The 25284-nt window shown below is 52.1% G+C and overlaps 9 protein-coding genes across 9 annotated transcripts; 2 read left to right on the forward strand and 7 right to left on the reverse strand.

The window, feature by feature from the left end:
- Positions 1-1176: 1176 nt before the first annotated feature.
- J4E87_001551 (uncharacterized protein) lies at positions 1177-2528 on the reverse strand (the record flags this gene model as incomplete). Its single annotated transcript, XM_049373193.1, has 3 exons — positions 1177-1549; positions 1603-2200; positions 2249-2528. 3 exons carry the CDS (start codon positions 2526-2528, stop codon positions 1177-1179), a joined length of 1251 nt encoding a protein of 416 aa, XP_049236563.1.
- Positions 2529-5439: 2911 nt separating this feature from the next.
- On the reverse strand, positions 5440-6226 carry J4E87_001552 (uncharacterized protein; the record flags this gene model as incomplete). The annotated part of the gene is made up of 2 exons (XM_049373194.1): positions 5440-6140; positions 6196-6226. The coding sequence occupies 2 exons, from the start codon at positions 6224-6226 to the stop codon at positions 5440-5442; spliced, it is 732 nt and encodes a 243-aa protein (XP_049236564.1).
- Positions 6227-6533: 307 nt separating this feature from the next.
- On the reverse strand, positions 6534-7329 carry J4E87_001553 (uncharacterized protein; the record flags this gene model as incomplete). The annotated part of the gene is made up of 2 exons (XM_049373195.1): positions 6534-7231; positions 7299-7329. 2 exons carry the CDS (start codon positions 7327-7329, stop codon positions 6534-6536), a joined length of 729 nt encoding a protein of 242 aa, XP_049236565.1.
- A 1237-nt stretch (positions 7330-8566) lies between these two features.
- J4E87_001554 (uncharacterized protein) lies at positions 8567-9397 on the forward strand (the record flags this gene model as incomplete). Its single annotated transcript, XM_049373196.1, has 1 exon — positions 8567-9397. The coding sequence occupies one exon, from the start codon at positions 8567-8569 to the stop codon at positions 9395-9397; it is 831 nt and encodes a 276-aa protein (XP_049236566.1).
- A 208-nt stretch (positions 9398-9605) lies between these two features.
- J4E87_001555 (uncharacterized protein) lies at positions 9606-12341 on the reverse strand (the record flags this gene model as incomplete). The annotated part of the gene is made up of 5 exons (XM_049373197.1): positions 9606-10318; positions 10369-10939; positions 10991-11914; positions 12139-12265; positions 12337-12341. 5 exons carry the CDS (start codon positions 12339-12341, stop codon positions 9606-9608), a joined length of 2340 nt encoding a protein of 779 aa, XP_049236567.1.
- A 186-nt stretch (positions 12342-12527) lies between these two features.
- J4E87_001556 (uncharacterized protein) lies at positions 12528-14027 on the reverse strand (the record flags this gene model as incomplete). The annotated part of the gene is made up of 2 exons (XM_049373198.1): positions 12528-13523; positions 14022-14027. The coding sequence occupies 2 exons, from the start codon at positions 14025-14027 to the stop codon at positions 12528-12530; spliced, it is 1002 nt and encodes a 333-aa protein (XP_049236568.1).
- Positions 14028-15734: 1707 nt separating this feature from the next.
- On the forward strand, positions 15735-17392 carry J4E87_001557 (uncharacterized protein; the record flags this gene model as incomplete). The annotated part of the gene is made up of 3 exons (XM_049373199.1): positions 15735-15944; positions 15991-16027; positions 16074-17392. 3 exons carry the CDS (start codon positions 15735-15737, stop codon positions 17390-17392), a joined length of 1566 nt encoding a protein of 521 aa, XP_049236569.1.
- A 1469-nt stretch (positions 17393-18861) lies between these two features.
- Positions 18862-19837, reverse strand: J4E87_001558 (uncharacterized protein; the record flags this gene model as incomplete). Its single annotated transcript, XM_049373200.1, has 2 exons — positions 18862-19730; positions 19783-19837. 2 exons carry the CDS (start codon positions 19835-19837, stop codon positions 18862-18864), a joined length of 924 nt encoding a protein of 307 aa, XP_049236570.1.
- A 514-nt stretch (positions 19838-20351) lies between these two features.
- On the reverse strand, positions 20352-23789 carry J4E87_001559 (uncharacterized protein; the record flags this gene model as incomplete). Its single annotated transcript, XM_049373201.1, has 7 exons — positions 20352-21068; positions 21123-21207; positions 21865-22243; positions 22301-22421; positions 22906-23409; positions 23458-23591; positions 23645-23789. The coding sequence occupies 7 exons, from the start codon at positions 23787-23789 to the stop codon at positions 20352-20354; spliced, it is 2085 nt and encodes a 694-aa protein (XP_049236571.1).
- Between the last annotated feature and the right edge of the window lie 1495 nt (positions 23790-25284).

The raw sequence follows: 25284 nt of genomic DNA on the forward strand, positions 1-25284 counted from the left end.
TCGGAAGTACAGTGGCAGCAGAAAGTATCGTCGAAGTTGTTGGCCAAGTGACACCTAAACGACATAAAGAGACATATGGACGACACAATCTCTTGAAAGCCCAAGAACAAATAAAACACCAAGCGACCGGGGAGGGGCTGGTGAGCTATGGGCGTGTATGAGGTTGCGGCTGGCCGTCATCCCTGTCGATGACCTCACAGTACCACGGCTTTACTGGGATGCGCGTGCGCTTGGGGGTTCTGTACCAGCGGAAGACGGGAAGTCTAGATGTCAATGGATGTCAATTGTCTCATCGCATGCTAGCTCCCTGGCTCGCGGGAAAAGCATCGCAGCGAACGAGGGGCTCCAGCCTGCTCGACACGAGAGGACGCGCATGTTGTTGCGACCCATCAAACGGTACCTGTCTCATTAGCGAATGCAGGGGGCTGCGCATCAGGATCGCGACTTCAGGGGGGAAGAAGGAACGTCCTCCGCCTGGAAATAGGTGGGCTTTAGGCCGCGGCTCGTAGAACGCGATAGCCGGTGCGATGTAGTTGGTTCGCGATGCACTGGGGCGGAGCCGCGAGCGAAGTTTGGCGCGGCAGCTGGCAGTGGGGCATGACGTCGCGCACGTGCGGTCACACGCGCAGAGCTTCCAGCGTCCTTGGAAAAGACGTTATGCGCACGATTATAGACATGCTTCGGCGATAAATGTGTTTCTTGCAGTCCCATCGCGATGTGGGCACTCGGAAAAACGCGTGTATCTCTGTGGAGAACATGTCGATCTGATTGGCCGAGGTAAGCAAATGGGCGTGGGTTTTCTTTTCTTAGAAACAAACTACATCAGCCTCTTCATTTTGACATCCTGTTTGAGCATGTGGTCCGGTATCAGTTGTCACAACAATGCAGAAGGGAACCAGGGTGTCCTGAATCGAACTATTGATTCCTGCTAGATAGATGATATTCAAGGTGCGGCGTGCAAGCTGCGTTGCCAACGTGTCCTTTCGATCATCAAGTTGATATACCTTCATATGTAAAACCTCGTAAATGTTACCAATCTTGAGCATGTCAACGAACACCCCGGTAGAGATATCTGTCCAACGCCCAAGAAATATTCGCATGCGCTGCTGTCCATTCAAGATGGCAACTTTTGGGAACGTTAACGTCGCACCATAGATGACAGCTCTGAACAGGCAGCTAGTTGGAGTCGTCTTGGTCGACGCCGACCTTGACTTCGAAGTGCTCCATGCCGCCAAAGCCGTGCTTGGACAACCAACCAGTAGGAACGACCGACTCAAACTGGGTCATCCAAGGCTCAGCAGACTCCTTCTTGAAGATGATGTGGAGATAGGGTTTGGTGACGGCAGGGGTAGCAGGGATTACTACCCCTAGAGTTGCTGCCAGAGCTACCATAGCAGGAGCTGCAGGAATTGGAGCAGTGTCACGCTGGGCGGGCTTGCGATGAATACGAACTGACGCCAGTGAGCGGCTACGGAGGATAGAGCGCCACTTTCCGTTCATGCTAGAGCATTGACGGTTCTGAAGGACGCGACGGCCGAACAGGCGGTAGCTGTAAGATGGTCAGCGAATAGATCGTTTGATGAAAGAGACAGGGAAACTCACAGGTCCTTGGCTTCACCATCAGTCTCGGCAACGTAGTTGGCCTTGAGGTAGCGACCGAACCCAGCTTCAATCTTGAGGCTGTTGGCCCAGATGTCAAGAAGAGTAAAGACCTCGATGCCATCACTAGCACGCTCCAGCTCGTTGGGCTTGTCTCCAACCGCGATGGTCAGGTTGCCCACAAAAGGCGCGTCCTCACTGCGCTCTCCTGGAGGACCGAGGTTGGAGACGACGTCCGTGGCGGTCGGATAGAAAGTCTTGAGGTAGTCCACGATCTCGGTGAGGTCCATGCCGATCTCCTGCTTGGCCATGTAGATGGGACGGTACTCAGCCCTGAGTTGACGGCATACCTGGGTAAGGCCCCAGAAGGGACGGTTAGTCTCTCGAGGCTCTGTCTTGGGCTTGGGCTTAGTGGAAAGACGAGACTTGTTGTTGCCGCCCGAGATCTTCTTTTCCTGGTCCTGGTCGACGATGTCAGACGCCAAAGTACGGCCGCGATCGAGACGAGTGCGGGGACGCAGAGAGGCAAGGCGCGGGCGGTAAACGAGGAGGGCCTGCTTGGGACGTCCATGGGTGTGCATGTAGATCTGGTTCCTGAGTTCTGTCAAGAGTCAGATTGTGTCAAATAGGCCAGAATCAAGTGACTTACCTCCGGGGAGGTCCATGAAGCGGAACGGCTTCTGCAGAGCGGGGTCGCTGGTGCCGACCTTCTCTTTGAGAGCAGCATCGACCAACTTAGCCATGGTGCCATCTGGCTTTTTCTTGGTCTTCTTCTTGACACCAGCATCAGTGCGCGCGTGGCCTCCACGCTTGCGCTTGCTCTGGCGGATGGGCAGGGCCCGGGCAGGGACAGGACTCATGGTGAGTGCCGCGAAGCCAGGTACAGGCAGTCCAGGGGAGGGCGGCACAGTAGCATGCTCCGAGCCCATGATGACGTTGAAACCACCTTTGAAGCCATTTCGGCGTGAAGTTGGTGTAGAAGGGGCAGGAACGACTGGCGGATGACCAAACTTCCTGGGAGAAGAACGGGAAGGGGGTGGGGTGCTCGGGCGAGTAGGGCTGTCTGAGTTAGCAGAGTCCATCAAACCAATACTGAGAGCTTTGTGGGGAAATCATAAGCTCTACGTGTGAAGAGAGGGGACTTACGCCATGAGGTCTTGTACTTCCGGCTTGTTGCTGGGTTTGAGAGAAGCTGCTGATAGCGTGGGAAATAGTGATAATCAAATATTCAAGATAAATGCGGGATGTAGAAGTAATGGAGCGTAGACCATGGAGGTTCTTTTATCTCTTGCGAAGTAAAGGTGAGCGAGGAAACGCCAACGATAATCGCCACCAACGTCTCTGACGGTGACTGAGGAAATTGCCTGAATTGGAAGTCACTTCGAGGCCAGGCCTCAGGTAAGAGAGCGGGGATGCTTGGCACGCCATTGTAATAATTGTGTGTGGTGTTGGTATCATAAAGTTTGGAGGGAAAAGTGTTAATACGATGTCATCGTACCAATAATCCAAGAACGTGGAAGGAGCGCGTGATTCAATCGCGTGGTTGTGGGTAGGTCTTTCCTATTGTACCTGCGAAGGAAGGCAGCATTGCAGTGCCAGTTGCAGTCACGGCGACAGGTCATCAATTCAGAGTACCCAGGCTCAGACCCTGAAAAAGAAAGCGAGCTGCCCTTGAAGGTGGTTGCAATTGTGCAGAGAGCAATTCCCTCCAACTTTTACCTCCGGTATCGGGCTCGTGACCAAGAGCAAGAACGTGCCATTGTAGGGTATTCAAACGTGCTATTGTGTTGAAACGCGTCGTGACTTTGCTTCAGCGTGATCGCTTTTGCTTATCGTAGTGGTGGTATGATAGAGGCAGGTGAGGTGGGAGCCTGAATTAGATAGAAAGTCCCCTCTGCAAACAAGTGGCTGCTGGGATAGTTGCGATGCAAGACACGGGGACAACGCAATAAGTGGTAATAGATAAGGGTACTGAGTACCGAACGATGCTGTGGTGGCTGTGGTGGGAGCAAACTCGAGTACAGGCAAGCGCCCTCTTATATGCAAGACGGTAGCGGGAGCGGTAGAGCCTGGCAGAAATCGAAACTGCAGCCTGATCTATCTGAAGGGAGGTCAGAGTTCACATCAGGAGACGCATTCAGTGAGGAAAGACCCGTAGGTCGTGGTAGAAGGAGCGGACCCTGAGACCTGTCTGGGCCATGACGTCATCATCCCCGCGATCGTTATCTGGGCATCCAGAATACCTAGGTAGCTGTCGCATTGCTGCACTCACAGTATCATGTATTAACGAGTAAACTTTGTTTAAATTGTTGTGGACTTTTAACACAGCCATACCCTAACTCCCAGAGACATCCGTGTACAGTACGACATGAATTATGCTCCCCCATGATGTAATTTTCGATCATGATTACATTGCTTAAAATCGCTCCCCCCTCCGTCCGCTGTTAAACCGCGCTCATTGACAGTAGCCTCTTTACGGCATACCTATCGAAGAGTCCCACCCTATAACTCGCATGCCGCAATTGGCCCTCAAGGTTCGTTCAATATTGTCCTCAACTTCCTGCATGGAGTAGTGTCGCGAATATATTCCGTGTCGTCCAACCTCTAGATATACAGCTGGGGGCGCATGCCGAGAATTATAATCGATGATAATGCTGTCGAATACGTTTTTCCGTAAAGCGTTGAGCCAGGTGGGATTGTCATAATGAAGAAGAAGACACAGTTTGTGGCAGTCTCTCTCTGCCAGGCCGCTAAGGTTGGGATCGGACTCATCGGGTGTATGGTATGAGTCTTCCAGAGCAACTTCGAAGCGAACCGATGTCCAATGCGCGCGGATTCTTAGTAGTTCCTCCATATCGTCAATCATAGCCAAGCCTGTAGCGGGATCATGTCTTGAAACATTCTGTGAAGTATCCTGTGGCTTGCCCCATAAAAGCCGCACGACGCGAGGACCGCCGCTCGAATCGGGCCCGGCTGGGTAGAATTCATCGAACCATTCCTGCATGTATTCGATGTTGTCCCAATGGAACGCGACTACCGCTTCACGACGCTGAATGGGCAAGTATTCAGCTCTAATCTGCCGGCAAACTTTCGTGAGCCCGGCACCGATGCCCGAGAGAGAGGGATCAGGCTGATATCTCATGCTTGAGATGAGTTGTTCTTCAGACAAGGAAGCAAAGTGGTACACCCGATTGCGCAGTTCTGTCTATCGTTAGTTTTTCGTCTTGCAAAAGAGGCGGAGAGAATCTCGTACCTGGTATAAGATCGAGGAAGCGGAAAGTCATCGTGACTGTGTGGTAGATCGGGACGTGGAATGTAAGTCTCTTTGATGGTAGCTTTGAAGTGAGCGTGTTCGCGGATCGAGATCGGTATGCAGAGGTATCGCCATCTAGGCGGTGCGACCGTGTTATATATCTTTACTCCTGACTCACATCTAAGTGCGAGGCGAAAGCTTGGTTCATCCACTTCGTCCTATGGTACTGCGGTGCGGAGCAGACTAGCGAATCACAACGTCCGAAATCTATATCATACCCACCCAATTCGGTTTTCTCGACTAAGAAGTATCGCTAGCACAAAAGTTCGCGTAGAGCAATATGGTAAGTGAGCGGGGAGGAGCGCTCACGAAAGATGATTGACTACGCGAGCTCTACCAGACTCTGAACCGGCGTACAGTGAGCACCGACCTGCTCATAGCCTCTGGGAGATAAAGAAATCTTTTGGAACATGAAATGGTCAGGCAACTAGCTGGTTGAATCGAATTATCATTGACTTCTTCTACTACATACTCGGGAACGCATGCTCATCAGGCGATACGCTTGTAACCTTGGGTTGACTGGTGTTTCAACCTCGCCGAAGTGAGTCAGGTGCAAGAAACAACCGTGCAACATGATGACCGTTTGATAGTGGGAGGTCAAGACCGCGAGCGCTGCGCCAAGCGTTAGGCGCGCTGGTTGCTTCTCTGTAGTTCTCGAGGGCGTGGACACCCGTAAAGCAGATACAAATTGATCCATTCTGAACAAAACATGTGCTGGTTTCGATCAGCACATCTCCGATAATACCGTTGCTAATATCCTCGAGCCACTTCTTGTTCGCATGAAAAACAAGTGCGTTAAGATCACGAGCTTTGTTCATAGCCCGGAAGAACATGTGTTTTTGCGCGAGAGCCGAGTCGTTCCTAATGGTGGCGTGCACCAACTTGCAGTCTAGGCCAGGGTGGGCAGCCTTAAGCTTGATAACCGAAATGATACTGAAGTCTGAACCGAAGTCGGAGGTTGACGTGAATGGTACCTTGACGCGTATTTTAGAAGGGAGGGACATGGTGTCTTCGGCTGTCCTCAGGAATGTCCGAGCGTAATGGTCGACATCTGCAAGACTGATCCAAACCTTAGCCTTGCGACGTTGGATCGGACGGTATTCTCGGCGAATCTGGACACACACTCTTGTGAGCGCAGCGTAGTTGCTGGACTGAAGAGAGGGATCATGTCGGATAGAGAAGTATGCGTCGTTGATTGATGCGAATTGGTACACCATATTGCGTAACTCTAAACAATGTTAGTAGCTCCTCTCGCGCGATCCAGAATGAGGGAAGTAGCATACCCGAGCTGAGGTCGAGGAAGCGAAAGGTCATGATGACTTTGGTACTCTTGAAGCGAATGGGTAACTTGGAAGACGGTAGTATTTGACGGAGAGTCAGATGTAAACGTGGTGGCTTATCGAGAGTTTGATAGCGAAGGTAGCGACTCGTTGTAAGCGAAGGCAGGAATTAGTTTACCCGCACGTGAGCCCAGGCAGTAGCGCTATGACCTATAGAGAGCGGTGAGTCACCTGTGGACTGACAGTTTACTTATTACGTAGTGGGCAATGGATGATTGCATTCTGTATCTCTCTGTTTACCATTTACGTCAGGGAAATAACATTCAATGAAAGCTCCAGTACTATTCCACGGAGTGAAGGAAAGTGACGTTGATGCGATGACTATGTGATGCCGAAGCCTGCAGGCCGTGAGAGATAAGCCACTCCTCGGAGGCTCTTATTTCTTTAGGTATTTCCCTCCAACCAAGCTTACCCACGAAGACAATCTCAACCTGTGTAAGCCCGCGTTGCATCTGTATGTAGACTTCGCCAATGAAACCGTTGCTGATACATGCGTGCCAGTCCTTGTTTGAATGAAGGAGCAGCGAGTTCAGGTCCTGTGCTTGCGTCAAGGCGATAGTTGCTAGAGCGGCCGCGTCATGCGGGCCACCGCCTCTGACACGGAACCCCTTTTGGACAGTAGCGATCACGATTCTAATATCCAAGCGGGGGTTCTCGACTTTGACTTTGAGGATTGGAAGTGAGTCGAAATGAAGAGTCCGTCCTGGCTTGATGAGAGATACACGGACGTGAACCTCAAGAGGAAGGATCATCATATCCGCGGATGAAGTGAGAAAGGTTCGAGTAAAGTCATCAAGGTCTGAAAAGTCCACGGAAAGTTTGGCCCTGCGACGCTGCATTGGCCGATATTCAGCTCGAATCTGAGCACAAGCTCTCGTAAGGCCCGCATAGTTGCCGTCTTCTCTAAAAAGTAGTTGGGATATAGACAGCGGCTCGTCCTTGCCTGCCGCAACGATCTCGTAGATGCGGTTGCGCAGCTCTGCATGAGGTCAGCGCTGTCTGATGTGCAAGTCAAGTGAATAGAGTGAAAGACGGGGATTGCGTACCTGCTGGGAGATCTAAGAATCTGAAGACCATCTTTGCGAACCCTTGCGTTGATGGGTGGTGCTGGTGTTTTCAAGTCCGATGTAGGGTCGTGTGTCCACAGTGTAGTTCGAAAAGCAACTTTGGAACCTTGGAAGCTTGTTGTGAGCCTGCGGCCGGAGCCAGCTAGCGGCAGACCGTGCACGCTAAGCCCACAGGCTCGTCGTGCTCTTTAATAGTGAAGAAAGGTAAAGGTGAGCACGGTTCCTTGGTAATACCCCGTCAAACCACAAGTTGTTCCTTGCCGACCGCCTGCGTTGCCTAATATAGTGGACTATGACAACTCGCCGAGAGGCTCGATGGATGTGACAGAGTTTGAAGTGTGCTTTGGCGAGTGCAGCATGAACGTGAAAGATCTCCCTGCCTCATCCAGTCGCACCGGCTACACTAGAACTGCAGTGTAGTACACATCTCGACACCCTAACAACTGCCTTACTTATAGCCTTCTTTTGCTTCGTCGTCTCATACTGAAGGCTTCTGACTGAAGAAAGTTACCGAAGAGTATGCTCAGGTCTTGAGCGAAGTAGACTGCTACCTCATCGTCGTGTGCGAGGCTACGTGAACGTTGTTGTCCTCCTCGTACTCCAGATTACCGTATCTAGTACGATGCGCAACAGTGACAGTTCATAGCGTACAGAAGCAGACTGCCGTGCGAAGAATGGAATCCGGTTGCCGCAAAGGACGTGTCATGGCAGCGCCCGGCGAAAGAGTTGATGAGAGGCGATAAAATCGTGGTGGTCTACCTGATCCTCTGCATCTCAAGGTCTAACAACAACTCCGAGATTCCAGCCGAGCCAAAGCGCACTCAACACCCAGCAAAGTATCGTGGAAGGAAGTTACAAAAGAACAACGCAGTCGGTAGAAGACACGGTACGAGCCGCTTGCTCAGAAGGAAGGTAAGCCGAGCGCAACGGGCACCATCCCAATTCAGGAACCATCCCGCCCCATCCGGACGACAGTCCTCCAGATTTGCCCCGCAACACCACCCCGTGACGCAATGCCATCCCATGTTTTGCTCGGCGGGGTAAGAGCTGCACTGTCAGAGTCGCGGCCTTTGAGCCTCACTCGGCAGACCTTCCTCCGCCTAATTTCACGCGTCTAGATACATAAGTCGAAGACCTCCGACTCCGACTTCTTACTATACAAGACAGCAAGTAACTCGTCTTTTTGCGTAATTCACAACTCTTTGACAAGCTTCTGCAGCATATCTTTCTCCCTCCAAACCGTCAAAATGTCCATGTCCGTCGAAGAATGCCAGGCGCCACGCCCCGGCTTCCCCAAACCCGTCCCTGACACACCCACAAACGTCATGCAACAATTCAGCATGAAAGGCAAAGTCATCGTCGTCAACGGCGCAGCCGAAGGAATCGGTGGAGCCGTAGCCGACGCCATGGCCGAAGCAGGCGGCAACGTAGCCCTGTGGTACAACTCCAACAGCGCCGCCATAACACGCGCTGAGAACCTCGCAAAGACACACAACGTAAAGACAAAAGCCTACAGCGTGAACCAGATCAACGCCGAGGCAGTCCAAAAAGCCGTGCAACAAGTGGTTGAGGATTTCGGCCGCATCGACGTCTTCGTCGCCAACGCCGGCACAGGAGACAGCAAGCCGCTCCTCGACCAAACCCTCGACAGCTACCACAACCTCATGAAAGTCAACGTCGACGGCCCCGTTTTCTGCGCCAAGTACGCCGGCGAGGTGTTCAAGAAACAGGGATTTGGCAACTTGATCCTCACCAGCTCCATCTCCGCGCACATTGTTAATGTACCCATCGACCAACCCATCTACAACGGTACCAAGGCGTTTATCTCGCATTTGGGCAAGTCGCTGGCGAGGGAGTGGAGGGAGTTTGCGAGGGTGAATATTGTGAGCCCGGGGTTCTTTGATACCAAGATGGGGGCTGGGCCGCAGGTAATTAATGAGGGGCTGAGGATGATTCCGCTGGGGAGACAGGGTAATGTCAAGGAGATTAAGGGGTTGTTTTTGTACTTGGGTAGTGATGCGTCGAGTTATATGACAGGAAGCGATTGTATTATTGACGGTGGGTATGTACTGCCATAGATGTGTAGTGGATAGAGGAAAGGAATTGATACCATGTCTGTTATTCATTGAATGCAGGAAAGCTATACCCGTTGCCTGCGTCGTGTATTCCTAATCATGGACATTGTTCTAGCTCTTCAAACATTTGATTAGGGTGAAAGGTTGAAATTAAAAGGTATATGTGCTCGCTAAGCCCAGATGAAAAGAAATTGGAAACACGATGAGAACTCTACTCATCTTTACTCCTCGCCCTGTCCAGGCTCTCCCGCTCGGTCGTCTCACCACTTCCCGCTTCAACACCTTCGCTTCCCTTGCTCTCTTCATCTCTCCTCTTGTCTTGAGCGATATCTGGCGCAGGTGCAAAGTTACTCTTGCCTCGGATTCTCTTACCAAATACATAGAAGACCACTGGCATCGGTACAAGTACGAGCGCCACGCAGCCAAGCAGTGTACTGGCCCATTGGATTCCCATACCATTGAACATGAAGGTTGCGAATAGTGGGAAGACTCCACCAAACATGGACCGCATAAAGGTGTTTGCTGCAATAGCGGAAGCAGCAAACATAAGGTACGCGTCGACAATGTAGTTGAGAAGCGAGAGGAAGATGGAAAAGATTCCGAAGCCGGTGAAGAGACCGCTCAGGACAGGGACGATCCAGTGAACATTGCCGGTGTAGCCTGTCCATCCGAACCAGAAGAGACCGGCTGCGAAGAGCACACCACCGACCATGCTGATGGGTAGGCGCCATTCTGGGACGGGAATGTTGTTGTTGGCTTCCAGCTTTTTGATGTATCGTGGGTTGTCGACGACAATGATGATGAAAGCGATCACTTCACCAGCGACCATGCCGAAGTAGGCAAGTCCGCCGATGCCGGGACTCCAGCCGTAGACGCCTTGGAAGACGAGGGCGTATGCGGTAAGGAAGAGGTAGAGTAAACCATCTAGAATTGTTAGCTCAGTTCTTGTAACAAGACGGGGTGATCCAACTTACATATAAAGCTCATGTAGATGGTGATGAGCAGTACAATAGGCTCGGTGAAGAGAATGCGCATCGGTCGGCTGACGTTCTTAACGATCAGCTCCTTGAAGTCGACTTCAATTTCCTCCTGCTTGGCGTGGATACCCCAGTTCTTGGTTCGTCTCCTCAGCTCGCTCGCCTTGTTGATCAGCACGACAGGCGGGTATGTCTCTTCCATGAAGAAGAAGAGCAGAGCGAATGACAAAAAGCCCATAAAACTGCTGATGTATTCGGTCCACCGCCATCCAAGATCGCTCTGGGTGATGAATCCTCCGATGAAGGGTGCGAGTAGAGGGCCCATGAAGACGGTTGCGGAGAAGACTGCGACGGCGAGACCGCGGAGTTTGTTGTCGAACATATCAGCGAAGACGGCGGCGACGATAGCGAGAGGAGAGGAGCCGAAGAGACCGGCGAAGAATCGACATATCATGATGGTCTGGATATCTTTGGCTGCGGCGACGGCGATGCTGAAGATGGCAAAACCAAAGGCGGCGATGATGAGGGGAGGTTTTCGGCCATACAGCTCCGAGAAAGGTGCCCACATCTAGAAGTTGTTAGCATATCTGACCGCAGTCTATGGTCAGCGTTCACTTACCAAAGGTCCAAAGGCATATCCAAAAACGAACAAACTCGTTCCTAGAGTGCCCACAACATTGGCAACACCGTATTGTTGCGATACTGCTCCTGTAGCGGCCGAGAAGATACTGCTACCCATGGTGGCTGTGAGGGCGTCGAATGCTAGGATAGCACCAATGCCAATCTTCTTCTTCATCGGCCAGTTCTGCGCATGCAGCGGATCGTCGACGCCGTCGAACTCGACTACATATTCTTCCCTGTCCGGTAGCAGCGGGGGGAAAGGCTTGCCAGCTCCTAGGTTCGGCAATGGCTTCTCTGTACGACGGCGTGTGAGGGTCCTCGATAACCGCGAATCGACGCGCGATGCACCGACTGTGCCTGCATGCTGACTTCTGTGTGTCTCGATTCGGCGGATAGCTTCGGGGTTGCGTTCAGTGGGATGTAGTGTCAGGTAGTTGCCGCTCGAGGCCTGCGAATTGACGGTCGGTCGGCGGTCGCGTGCGGGGGTTGAGCGGGCGGTGCGTATTTCTTCGAGACGTGCGCTATGTGTGGATGCAGAGCTTGCAGAGCTAACAGTCGAAGCCGAAGATGTGCTGTGCCGTGAGAGAGGCGAGGCAACCTCCTCTTCCTTTTCTCTGATGGGTGATGCTACTGCTTCTGTTGGGAAGGATATCTCGCTCTGGGTGCGCTCTCCTCGTTCGTGTGCTTCGATGTTGCGCAGGCGCTCATCAGGTGTCTGGTCATGCAAGTGCCGTCTGTGGTACTCTTCGCGAAACTGGCGGTGCGGGTCCCAATTTGCGAAGCGCTCAGGGCTTGCGTTCGCCTCATTGCGCAGGATATCCAGGTCTTCGTTCTGCATCTTGATCGCAATCTCCTCTTTCCTCGACCAAGGTTGTGAGAGTGGCTGTCGCGCTGGAAAGCGATAGAAATTGCCAGCGCTCGGCTGTCGGAACAATAATAGTAAATGTTCAGCCCGACGACGAGGCCGTTGTGGATCGTGTGGATCTAACGCGCGACGGTACGACTAGTCGTGACCGTGTTTTCGGGAGATGGACGCGGGTGCTGTCAATGGCGATGAACAAGCTTCAATCGTTCAATCGCTTGACAGCTGCCCGTCGCCCTAAGTATCTGGCGCGCGTGGCCGTCATGAGCGAAAGATTTGCTCACCTGCACATCTCCCGCATCTGTTCCATGCGACATGGCGAGAATATTGCCGACACCAGCGTCCGTATCCGGCGGACAGAAGGTGAGTAAGCCACCGCTAGCCGATTGTGCGAAGGCGGTCAGAGCTGTCCTTCATCGTGATTGGGCAGGTCAGTTGAGCGCAGAGAAGAGGTTTGCCGGCGGAAACAGAAGTTCGCCTACGTCATGGGCAGAATCTGCTGGGTAATCAGCGGCGCAGGCCATTGTCATCACCGTGCATACGTAGCGCCTCATGCAAGTGGGGCACCTCGTGGTCCTCAATAGAGAAATCGTCGCAATAGGGGAAGATGCCATTGCCATTGATGCCCATTCATATGCCTGACCCGTAGTAGCACTCATAGCAAATCTGCCATCTACATCGCAGCTACCGCTCTCTCAAACATCTTGCCCAGGTACGCGTGTCGGGTTTCGCCAGCGGGCAAAAGCTGCGTTGCGAAGATGCCGCAAGTACCGCCCTTGCGATCGATCCACCACTTCAGATTCGGTGCACCTCCCCATCGCAAGGTGCCAGCCTTCAAGCCTCCTTCGGCATCATCTTCGAGTGCTACTAGACCGCCCAAAGCATGAGACCATTTCCGCGCACCAGGAGTGCCAAACGGAGCATCGCCTGGAATCATGATGGCAGCGTAGGCTGGGACGGACAGCGTCTGATCGAGCGACTCCTGCGCCGCGGGTGGTATACATGGAGCAAACAAGAGCTCGATACTTTCCGACTTGAGAAGCTTGCCATCGTTCCGGAGAAGCGACTTTAGAAGTGCGAGGTAGTCTTCGGTATTGCCGAACAAACCTCCGCCACCGAACTCATCTTGAGGATCCAGCGGCTGTGCCAGTGGCATATCTGGTGGGTTGCCAGGTATGAGAGCTGCATCAGGTGCAAGACGGGTGGTCATCGGCATCAACTCCTGCTCGATATTGTTGTGCTTGACGTAGAAGGAAGTCTTATCCATCCCCAACACATCAAAGATGTATTGGCGCATGTATGCTTCCAGCGTGCAGTTGTTGGCCCTCGCGATCATCAAGCCCACAAGCTCCAGCCCGCCACCATATGCGAAGCCGGAGCCGGGCTCAAAGATGAGAGGTGTCGCAAAGCACTGCGTAATAGGTGTGCGCATGAAGAGACTTTCTTCGTTGCGATGCTGCCTCCACTTCACGAGGTCAGCCGCGAGAAAGTCGTAGCCGACTCCGCTCGTATGCGTCAGCAATCTTCGCAATGTCAACCTTTCTTTTGCAGGTTGTAAGATAGGTTCATCAGCGTTCCAGCCAGTCAGGACAACAGAATTCTTCCATTCAGGCAGTAAACGATCGGTGTCAGTGGGTTCGTCGAGCGAAAACAGCCCACGCTCGACGCACTGCAAGGCTGCGATAGCCGTCGCTAGCTTCGTGCAAGATGCCAGCCATACGGTCGTCTTCGTCGATACTGGTGGCGACGTGGAGTCAAGCTGCAGTGTGCCAAATGCAGCAAGAAAGTCATCTGGTTCCGAAGTAGCAGCTGTGAATCACGTTAGCCGCGAACTGTAGGCCATGTAACAGAAACACAAATGACAAGCGAGGTCGCCGACCGTGCGAACGGCTGCGAGCATCCGACGGCTCCGTCGCATATTCCCAGTCCATCTCAACGTGCCGCTCTCAAACGCACGCTAAACTCAACTGCCCTGGCAAGTGTTTTGGCAAAAGAAAACATGCAAAACCAGACCATACCCTTTCGAAGTGCTCTTGCAGCACCGAGAGCCACACCGGGCAGCAGGCGCTCAGGGCCGGATGCAACTGCCGACTCAAAAGCGTCATTGAACGAGGCAGAGGTTGTCATATTGAAAACTTGGAAGGTACGCAGTGCTTTGGGTGTTTACGGGCATCATCGTCGACACCAGACTCTTATATCTGGATGCATGTAGACTACGCTTATCATTCATCCCTCTGAGTGACTCACAATTGCATCAGTTACTGCCCGCGGAGACAACAAAAGGGCGCTGTAGGATTTAGGACGATGCAACAACTATCGTGAAGCTTCAGTCGCTTAGATGCTCACAGAGCGCGTTGCTGTTTGGGTACTAGGGCGAGGCTGCCATCCTGATTCCGCGACTATTTTTGCGTCCTACGGGCGTAACCCCTCTCTTCAACGCCCTTCGGGCTGAACGCCTACGCTGTAGCCGCGGAAACAGGTATCTCTCGACTATCACTGCGACTTCATCGCAGCGCTCTATCCTACATAGGTAGGCATGCCGCTGTTGCGTTTCTCGCGTCCGCTTTCGCTCCAGAATCCACCCGCCCCCACCTTCCGGTCCCGCACCCCACCACACCACGCCAAGGTTTGATGCACACAAGCCGGGGGTACGAACGCACACTCTGACCGGTACCTGACAGCTCCAGACCTATGCGTCTTTACTTTTTTGCTTCAAATTCTCTTACCTTACCTTCAATCTTAGAACACACCATGCATGCATTGTGGACGTGGGCGAATCATCGCGCATGGGGGATGACGGCATACTGCGTCTCCTGTCATCTCCGCGACTAATTCTCGGACCTTTCCATTTCACATCGTTACAGATGCTGCGAAGCCGCTGATCCTTCTAGTGTTCCCAATTCGGAGGTGACTGCATACACTTGCCACCGTATGCAAACTTGTCACAAACGGGTCCTCGACACCACTTCATCGTACACCGGTCACGGCTGCGGGAGAATTGAGCTCGATAGCCGACACGATCACGTACGACGCAGATGGTATCGATCGAAAAGGCGCCACTCCGGACAGATTCTTGACAGGGACCACCGTGGCGGGAGCGCCCGACCGCTGCAGATTGGCTCGAGCCCTGTCGGTTACGCATGTTTGACAACCCGTACGCGAGGAAACTCAAGGTCGGACTCGCGTTTCGTCAAACTCCAATACGTTGTCGTGGTCAAGCAGGGTAGAATTCTCGGGTCCACTACCGGCCACTAGAATTCTGTCAACGTCCCTTGATCATTCCAGGATCATGAGTATACGCGCATGCAACGTAATTCGACGTAAAAGGCCATTCCAGGTTTCAAAACAGGAGTGTGGCAAAGCGTGAACAGCAACTGCTACTCACTGCAGCAAGTCCGCTCTATACTCCCAATTGAGATCACTGACGCATAATGGGCACATTAATGCCGGGACTCGAAGTCGTGTTGAACAGTACCACAAGAGGTATCATTATTTCTCACCGATCAGTATCCTAGACTAACAACGACCACGCGGTTCATCGTCTACGGAGTATATCCCATCTCCGCGTCGATGCTCGTATATGCGGGTGGGTACATAGCCGGGCAAGCTCTCGACTGCCGTTATGCGCACCTTAACGGTCATCGTTCCCAAACGCTGTATTGGTCGACCATTGGAATTGTTTTTTGTGGTCGGCCCACTTTTGTCAAGCCCTGGCGGATGTCTTACGCCCCCATGCTCCTCTCCCATTTAACAGGTTTGGTACTTCAAAAGCCACCATGCACAAATGGTAGGCATCCCTTCACTCGAAAAGCCGTTGTTCAACTGTCTCGAACTTTGACAACGTTCCACGCACCACACAACCTAACGAATCATCTTCATCATGCCTGGTGGCATAAACCCCCCCATCGAGGTCAAACTGAGTTGGCCAACACCAAACTATGTCAACCCTACACTTCGACCAAACGCCGTCCTGTGGATTGCGTGTGTACTTGGACCTATTACCGTCGTTATGACTCTTGTACGGTTATGGGTCAGAATCTTTCATCAACGATGTCCCGGCTGGGACGACTGGTTGATGTTAGCTGCCCTTGTGAGTTATCAGTGATCACTCATCATGGCTACGCTAACAATCCTAGCCTCCAGTTATCGCCTTGACAGTCATATATCCCCTAGGTAGGATCTCAAACCGGTCCATTGCTATCTAGCTAATGCTTCTCAGCAACCAACCAAGCATTCGACCGACATATTTGGGACCTAAACTATCTCTTCGAACCGGAAATCATCGTTAACGCACGGAAATACGTACTCGCAACCGAATGTGTCTTCTGTGTTGCAACTGGCCTCGTCAAAGTCTCCATTCTTCTCTTCTACCGACGCCTCTCGGCCCGCGCCGTGTCGAAGACATTCGTATGGGTGACTTGGGCCACTATCGGCTTCATCATCGCCTACACCATTGCCTTGACCTTGGCACCTATCTTGGGCTGCCAACCCATCTCAGCATTCTGGGATCAAGTAAACATCATCAAAAAGTTACAAGGTTACGAGTTCCACTGCTTCGACGAAGGTGCCGACGTCTTCGCTGCCAGCATCATATCCTGCGCCCAAGACGCCCTGACTGCCGTTCTTCCTACGTTCCTTTACTGGAATCTTCAGATACCGATCCGACAAAAGCTGGCGTTGTTCGGTATCTTTGCCATGGGTTACGGTGTCGTCGCACTGGGAGCTGTGCGAGCCTACTACAGCTGGTACACCTTCTATGGCACTTACGACGTGACATGGCACACATGGAATCTGTTTCTTACTTGCATGCTCGAGCTGTACATCGGATGCTTATGCGCCAATGCGCCCGCCATGAAGGTCTTCTTCAAACATTTCTTCCAGGAAAAGCTCAGTCAGCGATCCAAGACAAGAACACCAGCTGGTACCGATGATCGCCAGGATAGTGCGCACACCAAGTCGAAGAACTCGTGGAGGAAGTTCGGTGCGAGCATTACAGGCGGAAGCTGGGCCAACAGCACCAAGGGATATTACGATTCTCACCTTGGTACCACTGTCGACCCGCATGGAGGTGTGCATGTGCACAAAGAGGTGCAAGTGACCATGTCGCCAACCAGCTCGGCGATGCCGACACCCACTGGCATTGACCGCCCTGTGTCAACTATGACAGCCGACATGATCTGCGACCGCGATTACGAGGACATCGAGCTTGGTCGTTACACCACAGGCCACAACTCGCGAGCATCCAGCATGCGATCGACTCATCTCTTCGAAGGGCACGACTTGGAGGCACTCCCTCCACTACCCATGTCACCTGCATCGCCAACGTCGCCAGCAAGCGTTGCTCCTCTGGCATCGCACCCTCTCTCGCCCACAGAGAAGAGGCTACCCATAACTCCCCTGCCCGGTACGGCGATAAGCCAAGAATCCAGGAGGGAAAGAAGTCCCACTCCCATGCCACCACCGCCAACCGCGCGGGAGTCGCCATACCCCCCACGCGGTTCAAGTCAGAAAAAGCCAAGTTGGCAGTCGTGGTCTTGAAGCGTGCCGCGCATGCTAATGCTCAGACCGTTATGTCGACCTATACCCACGCACGATATGAAGCATCGCGTAGATCGCGCAAAAATTTCCTCGTCTTTCCTTGTACTTGCAGCGTCGCTGTAATGTCGCTTTATGATACCATTTCCGCCCTCTGGCGCTACTATAGAAGCATTTTTCAAATGCATCAATATATTCATATCTTAAAAAAGCTTCGTGTACACTCCTGTCATCATTCTCGACTAACAATTAAGGTGTTGTGACGCTCGCTTCTACCCATGTTGGTGACCTTGCGGATGCGGCTTCGATCATGACGACTTACATCAGCGTGCTGCAACCTCGGCATGCGGCCGAATCATGCCATTCACATCGAATTTCATCGAACGTCAGAAAAACGAAGACGTCAAATGATATACACCTCGAGACGAAATTGTCAAGTAGGTTCTAGACCCATCACATATTAGCCGAAAGAAGAAGGTGCATCCTCGCTACTTTTTGTTCGGAATTAATGACCCAGCCATTCCGATTCCGATGAGGCGGGCACCTGGAATTTCGCACACGGCCTGGGGAGCACTTTCAACCTCCAAGCCCTGTCGCACGTAATGACTCAATGGCGTTCCCCATAATGAAAAAGCGTTCTCCACCAAAGCCTGAATTTCTAAACCGGTCAAAAGTAATTGAATGGTTCATTCTACCCGCATGATGGCAACAAACCTTTCCCCACCAACGCTTTTCACACCGTCGGATCTCAAATCGAATCCAACCCTATCGAAATCCATCACCCAACTCGTCAACGACGCGTTCTATCGTTCGTATGAACGGGATACGGCGAAATGGGATAATTCGGAATCGCGCTTTAGCGATGAAGAGGGGCTTCATATGCTGCTTAGTGGGGCGGGCAGCGTTATCGCATTGATCTTTGACGATGCGGCGAGCGCGAACGAGAACGGTGCCATCGATGGCGGAAACGGTAGCATCAGTGGCGAAGGCAGCAGCATCGATGGCAAACAGAGCAGGAAAGTCGTCGCATGCGCCTCCCTCGTACCCTGGAAAGGCGGCTGGGAAAAAGAGTGCGCAGACACAGAAACAGGCTGGGAGATCAAAATCGTGTGTGTCGATGGGGATTCGAAGTACCACCACCGCGGTCTTGCTATCCAGCTGCTCAACTTCCTAGAGCAGTATCTCATCGTGAGAGAGACCATTCAGCTCGAACAAAAGGGACTGCAGGGCCAACGCGTGCTGAACCTTTGGATCCTGGCCGCGGAGTGTCTCAATGGCGCGTATTGGCGTAAGAGAGGGTATGAGGAGGTGCGGAAGAAGACGTGGGGACCGGGGACTTGGAGCTGCAAGACGACTTTTGAGATGGTGGTTTTGAGGAGGGATGTTACGTTTGGGTTTGGTGGTGGGTCGGTGGTGGGAAGGTAGGGAACAGAATGGAGTGGGGTATAGCGGCATAATGGCTTCTATGGCCCCTAGCGTAATCGAGGACTCTCTTCCCAGTCTGGCTTTGGAGAAGAAGACGACATGCTCATGTTGAATGTCAGGCCGGTTGTCGCGTAGAACTCTCGCAGTCCTGCCCCACGCAGATCAGGCAAATAACAGCGTCGTGTCTTGCTGCTCAGGGTCTTGAATTCGTTTGGTTGCTCCTTGAACACGAGTTCGATCTGTAGATCTGTCCAGTCTGACCATGGGTGAAGTAGAACCTCATCGAGCTTCCTCTCCATGCACTGCGTCCAAGGCTCATTACCGAAGACCATCAACTGCGCGAGGTCCTGGACGGCTGTAGCGACGCGCTCGTCAGTCAGTGTGTCCTCGCTGTTATACTTCTCTTTCACAGCATTCCAGTCGACCTTCGGATCTAGTACGAACCAGCAGATGAAGTCTCTACGCAGGAGTCGCAGTTGCAGTAGCGGAAGGAGGTTGAGCGACGGATGTAGCACTCGGCGCGGTCGGCGCACGTGGATAATGCCTTGCAATATATCCGCCGTTTCAGCAGCAATCTCCTCAGCGGTCCAGGACCCACATCCAAATTGCGGCTTTGGAATGGGAGGCTCATTGCAGATGTGTTCGTCAATGTATACGGTGATCGACTTCGGCGGGCGGGTGGACCGCCACGTGTGACAGAAGTACTCAACATCCAACCAGTCTAGACCGACTTCCAACGTGGCAAAGAGGTGCGAGAGGAACTCTTTACGCAACTTTTGACACACGTGTGCGAGTGAAGATATTGAAGCGGGAGTAGAGCTAGCACCGAGCGAAGGTGATTTCGTTTTTAGAGCGAATCGCCGGACGCAGCCTTCGGATTCGGCAGTCAGGAACTCATAGACGGAGTTGCGAAGTTCTGCAATGACGTCAGTGTTATTGCGATAGGCTTTGCGATCTAATGAACTCACCTGCAGGCAGGTCGAGGAAGCGGAAGGGCTCGGGGAGTGAGCGTCGCGTTCTCATGTTGACTAGCGACAATGCTGTAGATATTGATTCGAGTTTCTTAGCAGGGTCCGGTAGTTATCCAGTAGATGAGATTGCGGGGTTAGAAAGAAGGAGAGTCGGCAAGTTGGGGGCAGTCATCAGCGTGGTGGTCCGTGGTGAGAGCAAACGACATCGGAGGCTGCGTTGCGCGTGCACTCGATCAAATGAAAGGTCTTAACACCTACCAAATAGAAAAGTGTTAGATAGACTAGAGGGTTGAATTGCTATGGGATTGTTTAAACTTTTAATGTTACACTGCCTAAGTAGCGGGTAATGCAGCGCAACTGTCACCGTGATTAATTCCTTCCTTGTCCGACGTGTAGGCGTAGTTGAACTAGACAAAGATTTTGGACAAACCAATGCTAGTACAATTTGAGATATCTTGGAGCAGACGACTCTGACATCTGCATAGCAGCAACCATGATGGTGTGCATTCTTGCACTCCTAACTGATACCAAACCGCCTAAGTGAACTCTCATGTCGAAGCCTCTGATCACTCAAACTTTATTTCAGGAAACCTCTCAAATTCTCTGACGACTCCCCAAACTTCATCGACACCGATACGTTCGAAGTAGAACTCCATGAACATGTTTTCTTCGTTGCTTTCATCATACATTTTCCAGGCGGATGACGACGGTTTCATGTAGAACGTTGCTTGCGGCGGATCGCTAACGCCGAGATTGAAAGCAACGAGCTTGGTAATAACACCGGTTTCGATATCGGACAGCCAATTTGGGTTACGACTGCGCATCATCCCTTCTAGAGCCTCGGTGTCTTCATTGATGTAGCCTCTGAAATTACGTCCATCACTATGTGGATTTGTATCTGCCTCTTTCTCGGCACGTTCCAGGATTTTCGTGTCGTGGATGAAGTGACAGGCGAAGTTTGGTCTACAGAGGCCAAATTTGACCAACGGTAGTAAGTCAAGCTCATCACCCGTATCCTCCGCCTTGCCGCGCCATGGAGTGACTATGGTCATGTTCGCTGGTGCAAGCTCAACATTCTCGATCTTGCCGTTGACGGTGGGGAAGAAGGTGCGCATGTAACCGGGAACCGCCTTCCAATCGATGACGATGTCTCGCTTCAGACAGATAGATCGATACTCGGTACGAAGCTGTTGACAGCTCTGCGCAAGCGCAAGACATGGCAGTACGCAGCGAGGTTGGTTGGCTTCGGTCTCAGCAGCGAAGTCATAGATACGATTGCGCAACTCTATTACACACATGTTAGCCCTGAGATTCTGCCTGGAGAGGTTCGCGCCTACCTGCTGGTAGATCCAGGAAACGAAAGTGATCTCCGCGGTCGCGCCTGCTGACAGGGTCGTGGGCCATTTTGGGAGGGGACTGAAGCTGTGCCGGGGGTGTATATTGTGAGAACGTAGTGGAGAGATGATGCAGTCGGTTGGATGCGAAGATACAACGGTAGAGTGACCCTTGTTAGCGTTGCGCGAACTAGGTAGTCGCCTACCTAGGTAATGCGATCCACATTCACGTGTTTCCACGTGATTAAGAGTGAAATACGCCCAAGTACATGATTTGCGAAGAAAGCCGCAAGCTACGTGATCTGTATGCTTTAGATACTATCTATACAAGTACTTTAAATCTGTAGAAGTCTTTGAAGATGATGCTACAATGTGTGACCGCAAGCTAGCGTGAGATATCGACGCCCAATCTGATCACTCGCTGACTCTATTCTTTCTCTACATCTTCCGGCTCGAATTGGTGAAATTGCGCACATCTGTGTCTTCAAATGCAACGTCATGATAACCCCCAGACCAGTCTTCAAAACCTGTCATGTTGTAGAGCTCTCTCATCTGATCTAAGTAAGCTTGCCCTTCCCGGTCCAATGTCATATCCACACCGTGGGGTACATGCCCCGGCTTGTACCACAAGTAGGATCTACAAACTTCATGACAGCAGATTTCAGAGATCTTGGATGCTTGGACGTCGTGTCTTAATGCAGGCGACGTATTTTCGAGGATGTGCGTTATGAGCTCACAAACGTACGGGGGATAGAAATGCTCTTCGATATCTGCAGGATCGGGGATGACGGTGATCTCGGTTTGCGGGAACGCTATCTTAACTTCCAGGAGAGGTAATATGTCCACATTCCTCAAAGGCGGATAAAGGTAAATGACGCGCGTGGGGCGTTGCCCATCGAGTACCCGCTGGTTCGTATGGCCCGACGCAAAGAACGCGTTCGTGAAACCCTTGATGTCCTTGCCTCTGACTGTGAAGGGGAGGTTTTGCATGTAGATCTTCCTGAATTCATCGCGAATTTGTCGGCAGACTTGAGTGAGACTGATGGTGGGTGGGTTGCCAGGCTTGGGTATGATGTTGCGCGGCGGTGCCTCGGCAGCGTATTCATAGATGCGGTTCCGAAGTTCTGAGGCGTGAAGTCAGTGAAAGTCGTTCATTAGATGAAGAAGTGCTCATAACATACCTGCAGCGAGGTCTAAGAAGCGGAAGTGGTGTCCATTGGTCGACCCGGAGGTGATTGGAGCATCGTGGAGTCGCATGGCTGCGAGCGCGTCGCCAACAGCGCTGGTATAGGACACGATAACCTGATCTATGAATTGGCGAAGGTGTTGCTATCACGTATTCAAAACCTTCATCGACGTGGAGCATGTAGGAGTCGACGAGCCTACCGGCGTGCCTGGAGCTTTCGTGTTCGATTAGGCAAATAATCCCGCGCTAACCCAAAACGTCCATTGCCCGCGGCCCCACCTGCCACGCGCGCACCTCAGACGAAACCTTGGAAAGTAGAATTGAGTATGTGCACCGTAGGCTACGTTAATTTACAGATCAGAATCAACAGAACCGAAAGGCAATGTCGACTTCCTGGCTACGTTCTACTTCTTTCTTCCCGTGCGGAGGGGCCCTATTCCTCACCTCCACGCCAACCTAGGAAAAAACTGAACACCCTGGAGCCTACGTTGACGTTGGATTACCCACTTTGCAGAATTTTGTCTTGATGTAGTCTACAGACCTGTTCAACTTTTCCTTGTATGAGGTGCCTGCATCATACTGGTGGAGAGCCTTTCATACCATGATCTCGTCCCATAGGCCGTCAAGATCGGTAGTACCCGTCGTTGAGGCGAGCTGCTCGCTGAACTTAACTTGAACATCCACGGCTTCTTCCGGATATTGCATAGTGATGGCTACACTCTCCACCTCGTACTCCTGGACAGCAACGCGCCACTTCCGCTTCGCTTCCTTGACTAGCGCAGTGTCTTCAGTTTCGAGACGTGTAAAACCACCATACTGTACCAGCTTGGTGATGGAGACTCCGGCAGGAGCACAATCATCGAAATGGATAATGCGTACTTCTAGTCCCTTGAAGGCCAAGCCCAATCGCACTAGATGGATGATCTCCGTTGGTCGATCGAGCGTGCAGTCGAAAGCCGTCTCATACTGGATGATGAGATTCTTGGGACCGCTTCCATACTCTTCTTCGTTCGGGTAGAAGCTCTCGAGGAATGCGTGGACAGAGTGCCAATCAATGACGAACTCGGCGCGTTCAAGCCACATTGGTCGGTACTCGGAACGTACCTAACACGTGGACATGCTAGATCAGTACATGTCTCGTATCCGTCTCACATGATAAGTTACTTGGCGGGAGACTTGTGTCAGCGCGATGCCTGCGGCGCCGTGATCACGAGGTCCATGGACTGGTGTGAGTAGCTGAGAGGGTACCTCTGCGACAGCGTACTCGTAGATTTGATTGCGGAGCTCTGGATGAATGTCAGTCTTCCGCTTTGCGACATTCCGATATATATATACTGACCTGCTGAGAGACGCATAAAGTGGAAAATACCTGTTGGAGTATACGCGACCTTCTTCGCTCGCGGAAGGCGACTGCTGGACAGGACGTCGTCGTCTCGGCGTCGCTTCAGGCGAAGCATCGAGAGCTCGGGCGTGTAGCGATCCATGGTGATAGACGCTAAGCGGATGGTGTTGGAAGCTTTTGCTGTTGTTCTTTTGGATGCGAAATACGTACCGTAAACATTCAGGGTCTCGCGTTTGCTGTGACGTCACCTACCTAGGTCGCCTACAACGTTTGCATTCACCGTTCCTCTTCACCGTTTACATTCATCGTTGCAACAGAAATAAACCAAGGACTTCAAAATCGTGATCCTGATACTTTTGGGAGTCGATGGCCGGATTTTCGCTTAACCATGCACTTGCATGTCCGCTCGATTGGGGACAGCGCTTACTCTAGCCCCACAACTGCGCCTCGGTGTGCTATACGAACTACGAGGAGTCATCACCCTGGCTCAGCTTGCTATGTAGTATCTCTCGCCTGTAATCATTCGAAATGTCATCAAAAGATCACCCCGTGAACCTCGCAATGCCAGATACCATCGACTCCAATCATTCGTCGCCAAGGAGTATTCACGGCCAACTGCTACACATGTTCAGGAAGATGAAGAAGCGACGGCATGTACCAAAAACCTCTACTGAGACTACAAATGTAGAGAGCATTGCCTCGCCGCTCTTACTGCTGCCAGCTGGTGCGCTTCCCCACAAACTCGTGTTCAGTTACATAGCTAACACACCCCAGAACTCCGCAACCAAATCTACAAATACGTGCTACTATCCCAACACCGCCCCATCGAACTCTTCAAATCCCCCGTCCTCTACAGCTCATGGAGCCACAGCACATCCGCCTGGTTCCGCATGATGAAGCCAAGCCAAGTATGCCGGCAAATGCGTAAAGAATACCGACCTTTAGCTCTCCGCCAACAAGAGCTCACTATCAGCATCAAGCCCTGGCTCCGCTACGTTGACTTCGTCTACGGGCCTTCCAGGCCACTAGAACACGTGCCTAGTCGCATTGATCTGGTTATCGAAGATCCGTTGGTAGAGCGATTGAGACTGGATGTACTGCCTTTGCTGCGGATTCGGCATTGTAGTTATCCGACTGGAAGAGCGTCGATAGCGTTTAGGCCCTGTCATAGCTATCTTAAGCAGCCTACAACGATGAAGGTGCAGCTGGATTCTATATTGGGCTTTGATGATGCACGTTGGGTGGCTTGCATTGGAAGTGGAGATGTCGCGGAAGTTGTGATTCATGCTGGAAGAGGGAATCTTGACTACGGCGTGACTATAGTGAGGGTTGTGGTCGTGTTTAAGAGTGGGAAGGCACCTGGGAGGCTTACGAGCGAGGTTATTGTTCCCGAGGTGATGGTTCGCGACGAGGGATTTGTTGATAAGTTTGCGGAAAGTATGGGTTGGATGAAGAGAAAGGGGCTGGATGTTCATGCTTCGATAGAGGGGCGTTGTAAGAATGTTTGGCCACTCCGGCCGACGAAGTATTTGTCGAGATGGACATGAGATCGGGAGTGTAGAGGTATATTGTAAAGTGCTATCTATTTCGAAAGGTCGTGGCACTGAGTGCGTCTACTTCCATGTCGACGCACCCGA

The sequence above is a fragment of the Alternaria ethzedia genome (genome assembly GCF_023757985.1).
Source record: "Alternaria ethzedia strain BMP 0044 chromosome Unknown scaffold_3, whole genome shotgun sequence".
Classification (NCBI taxonomy): Eukaryota; Fungi; Ascomycota; class Dothideomycetes; order Pleosporales; family Pleosporaceae; genus Alternaria; species Alternaria ethzedia.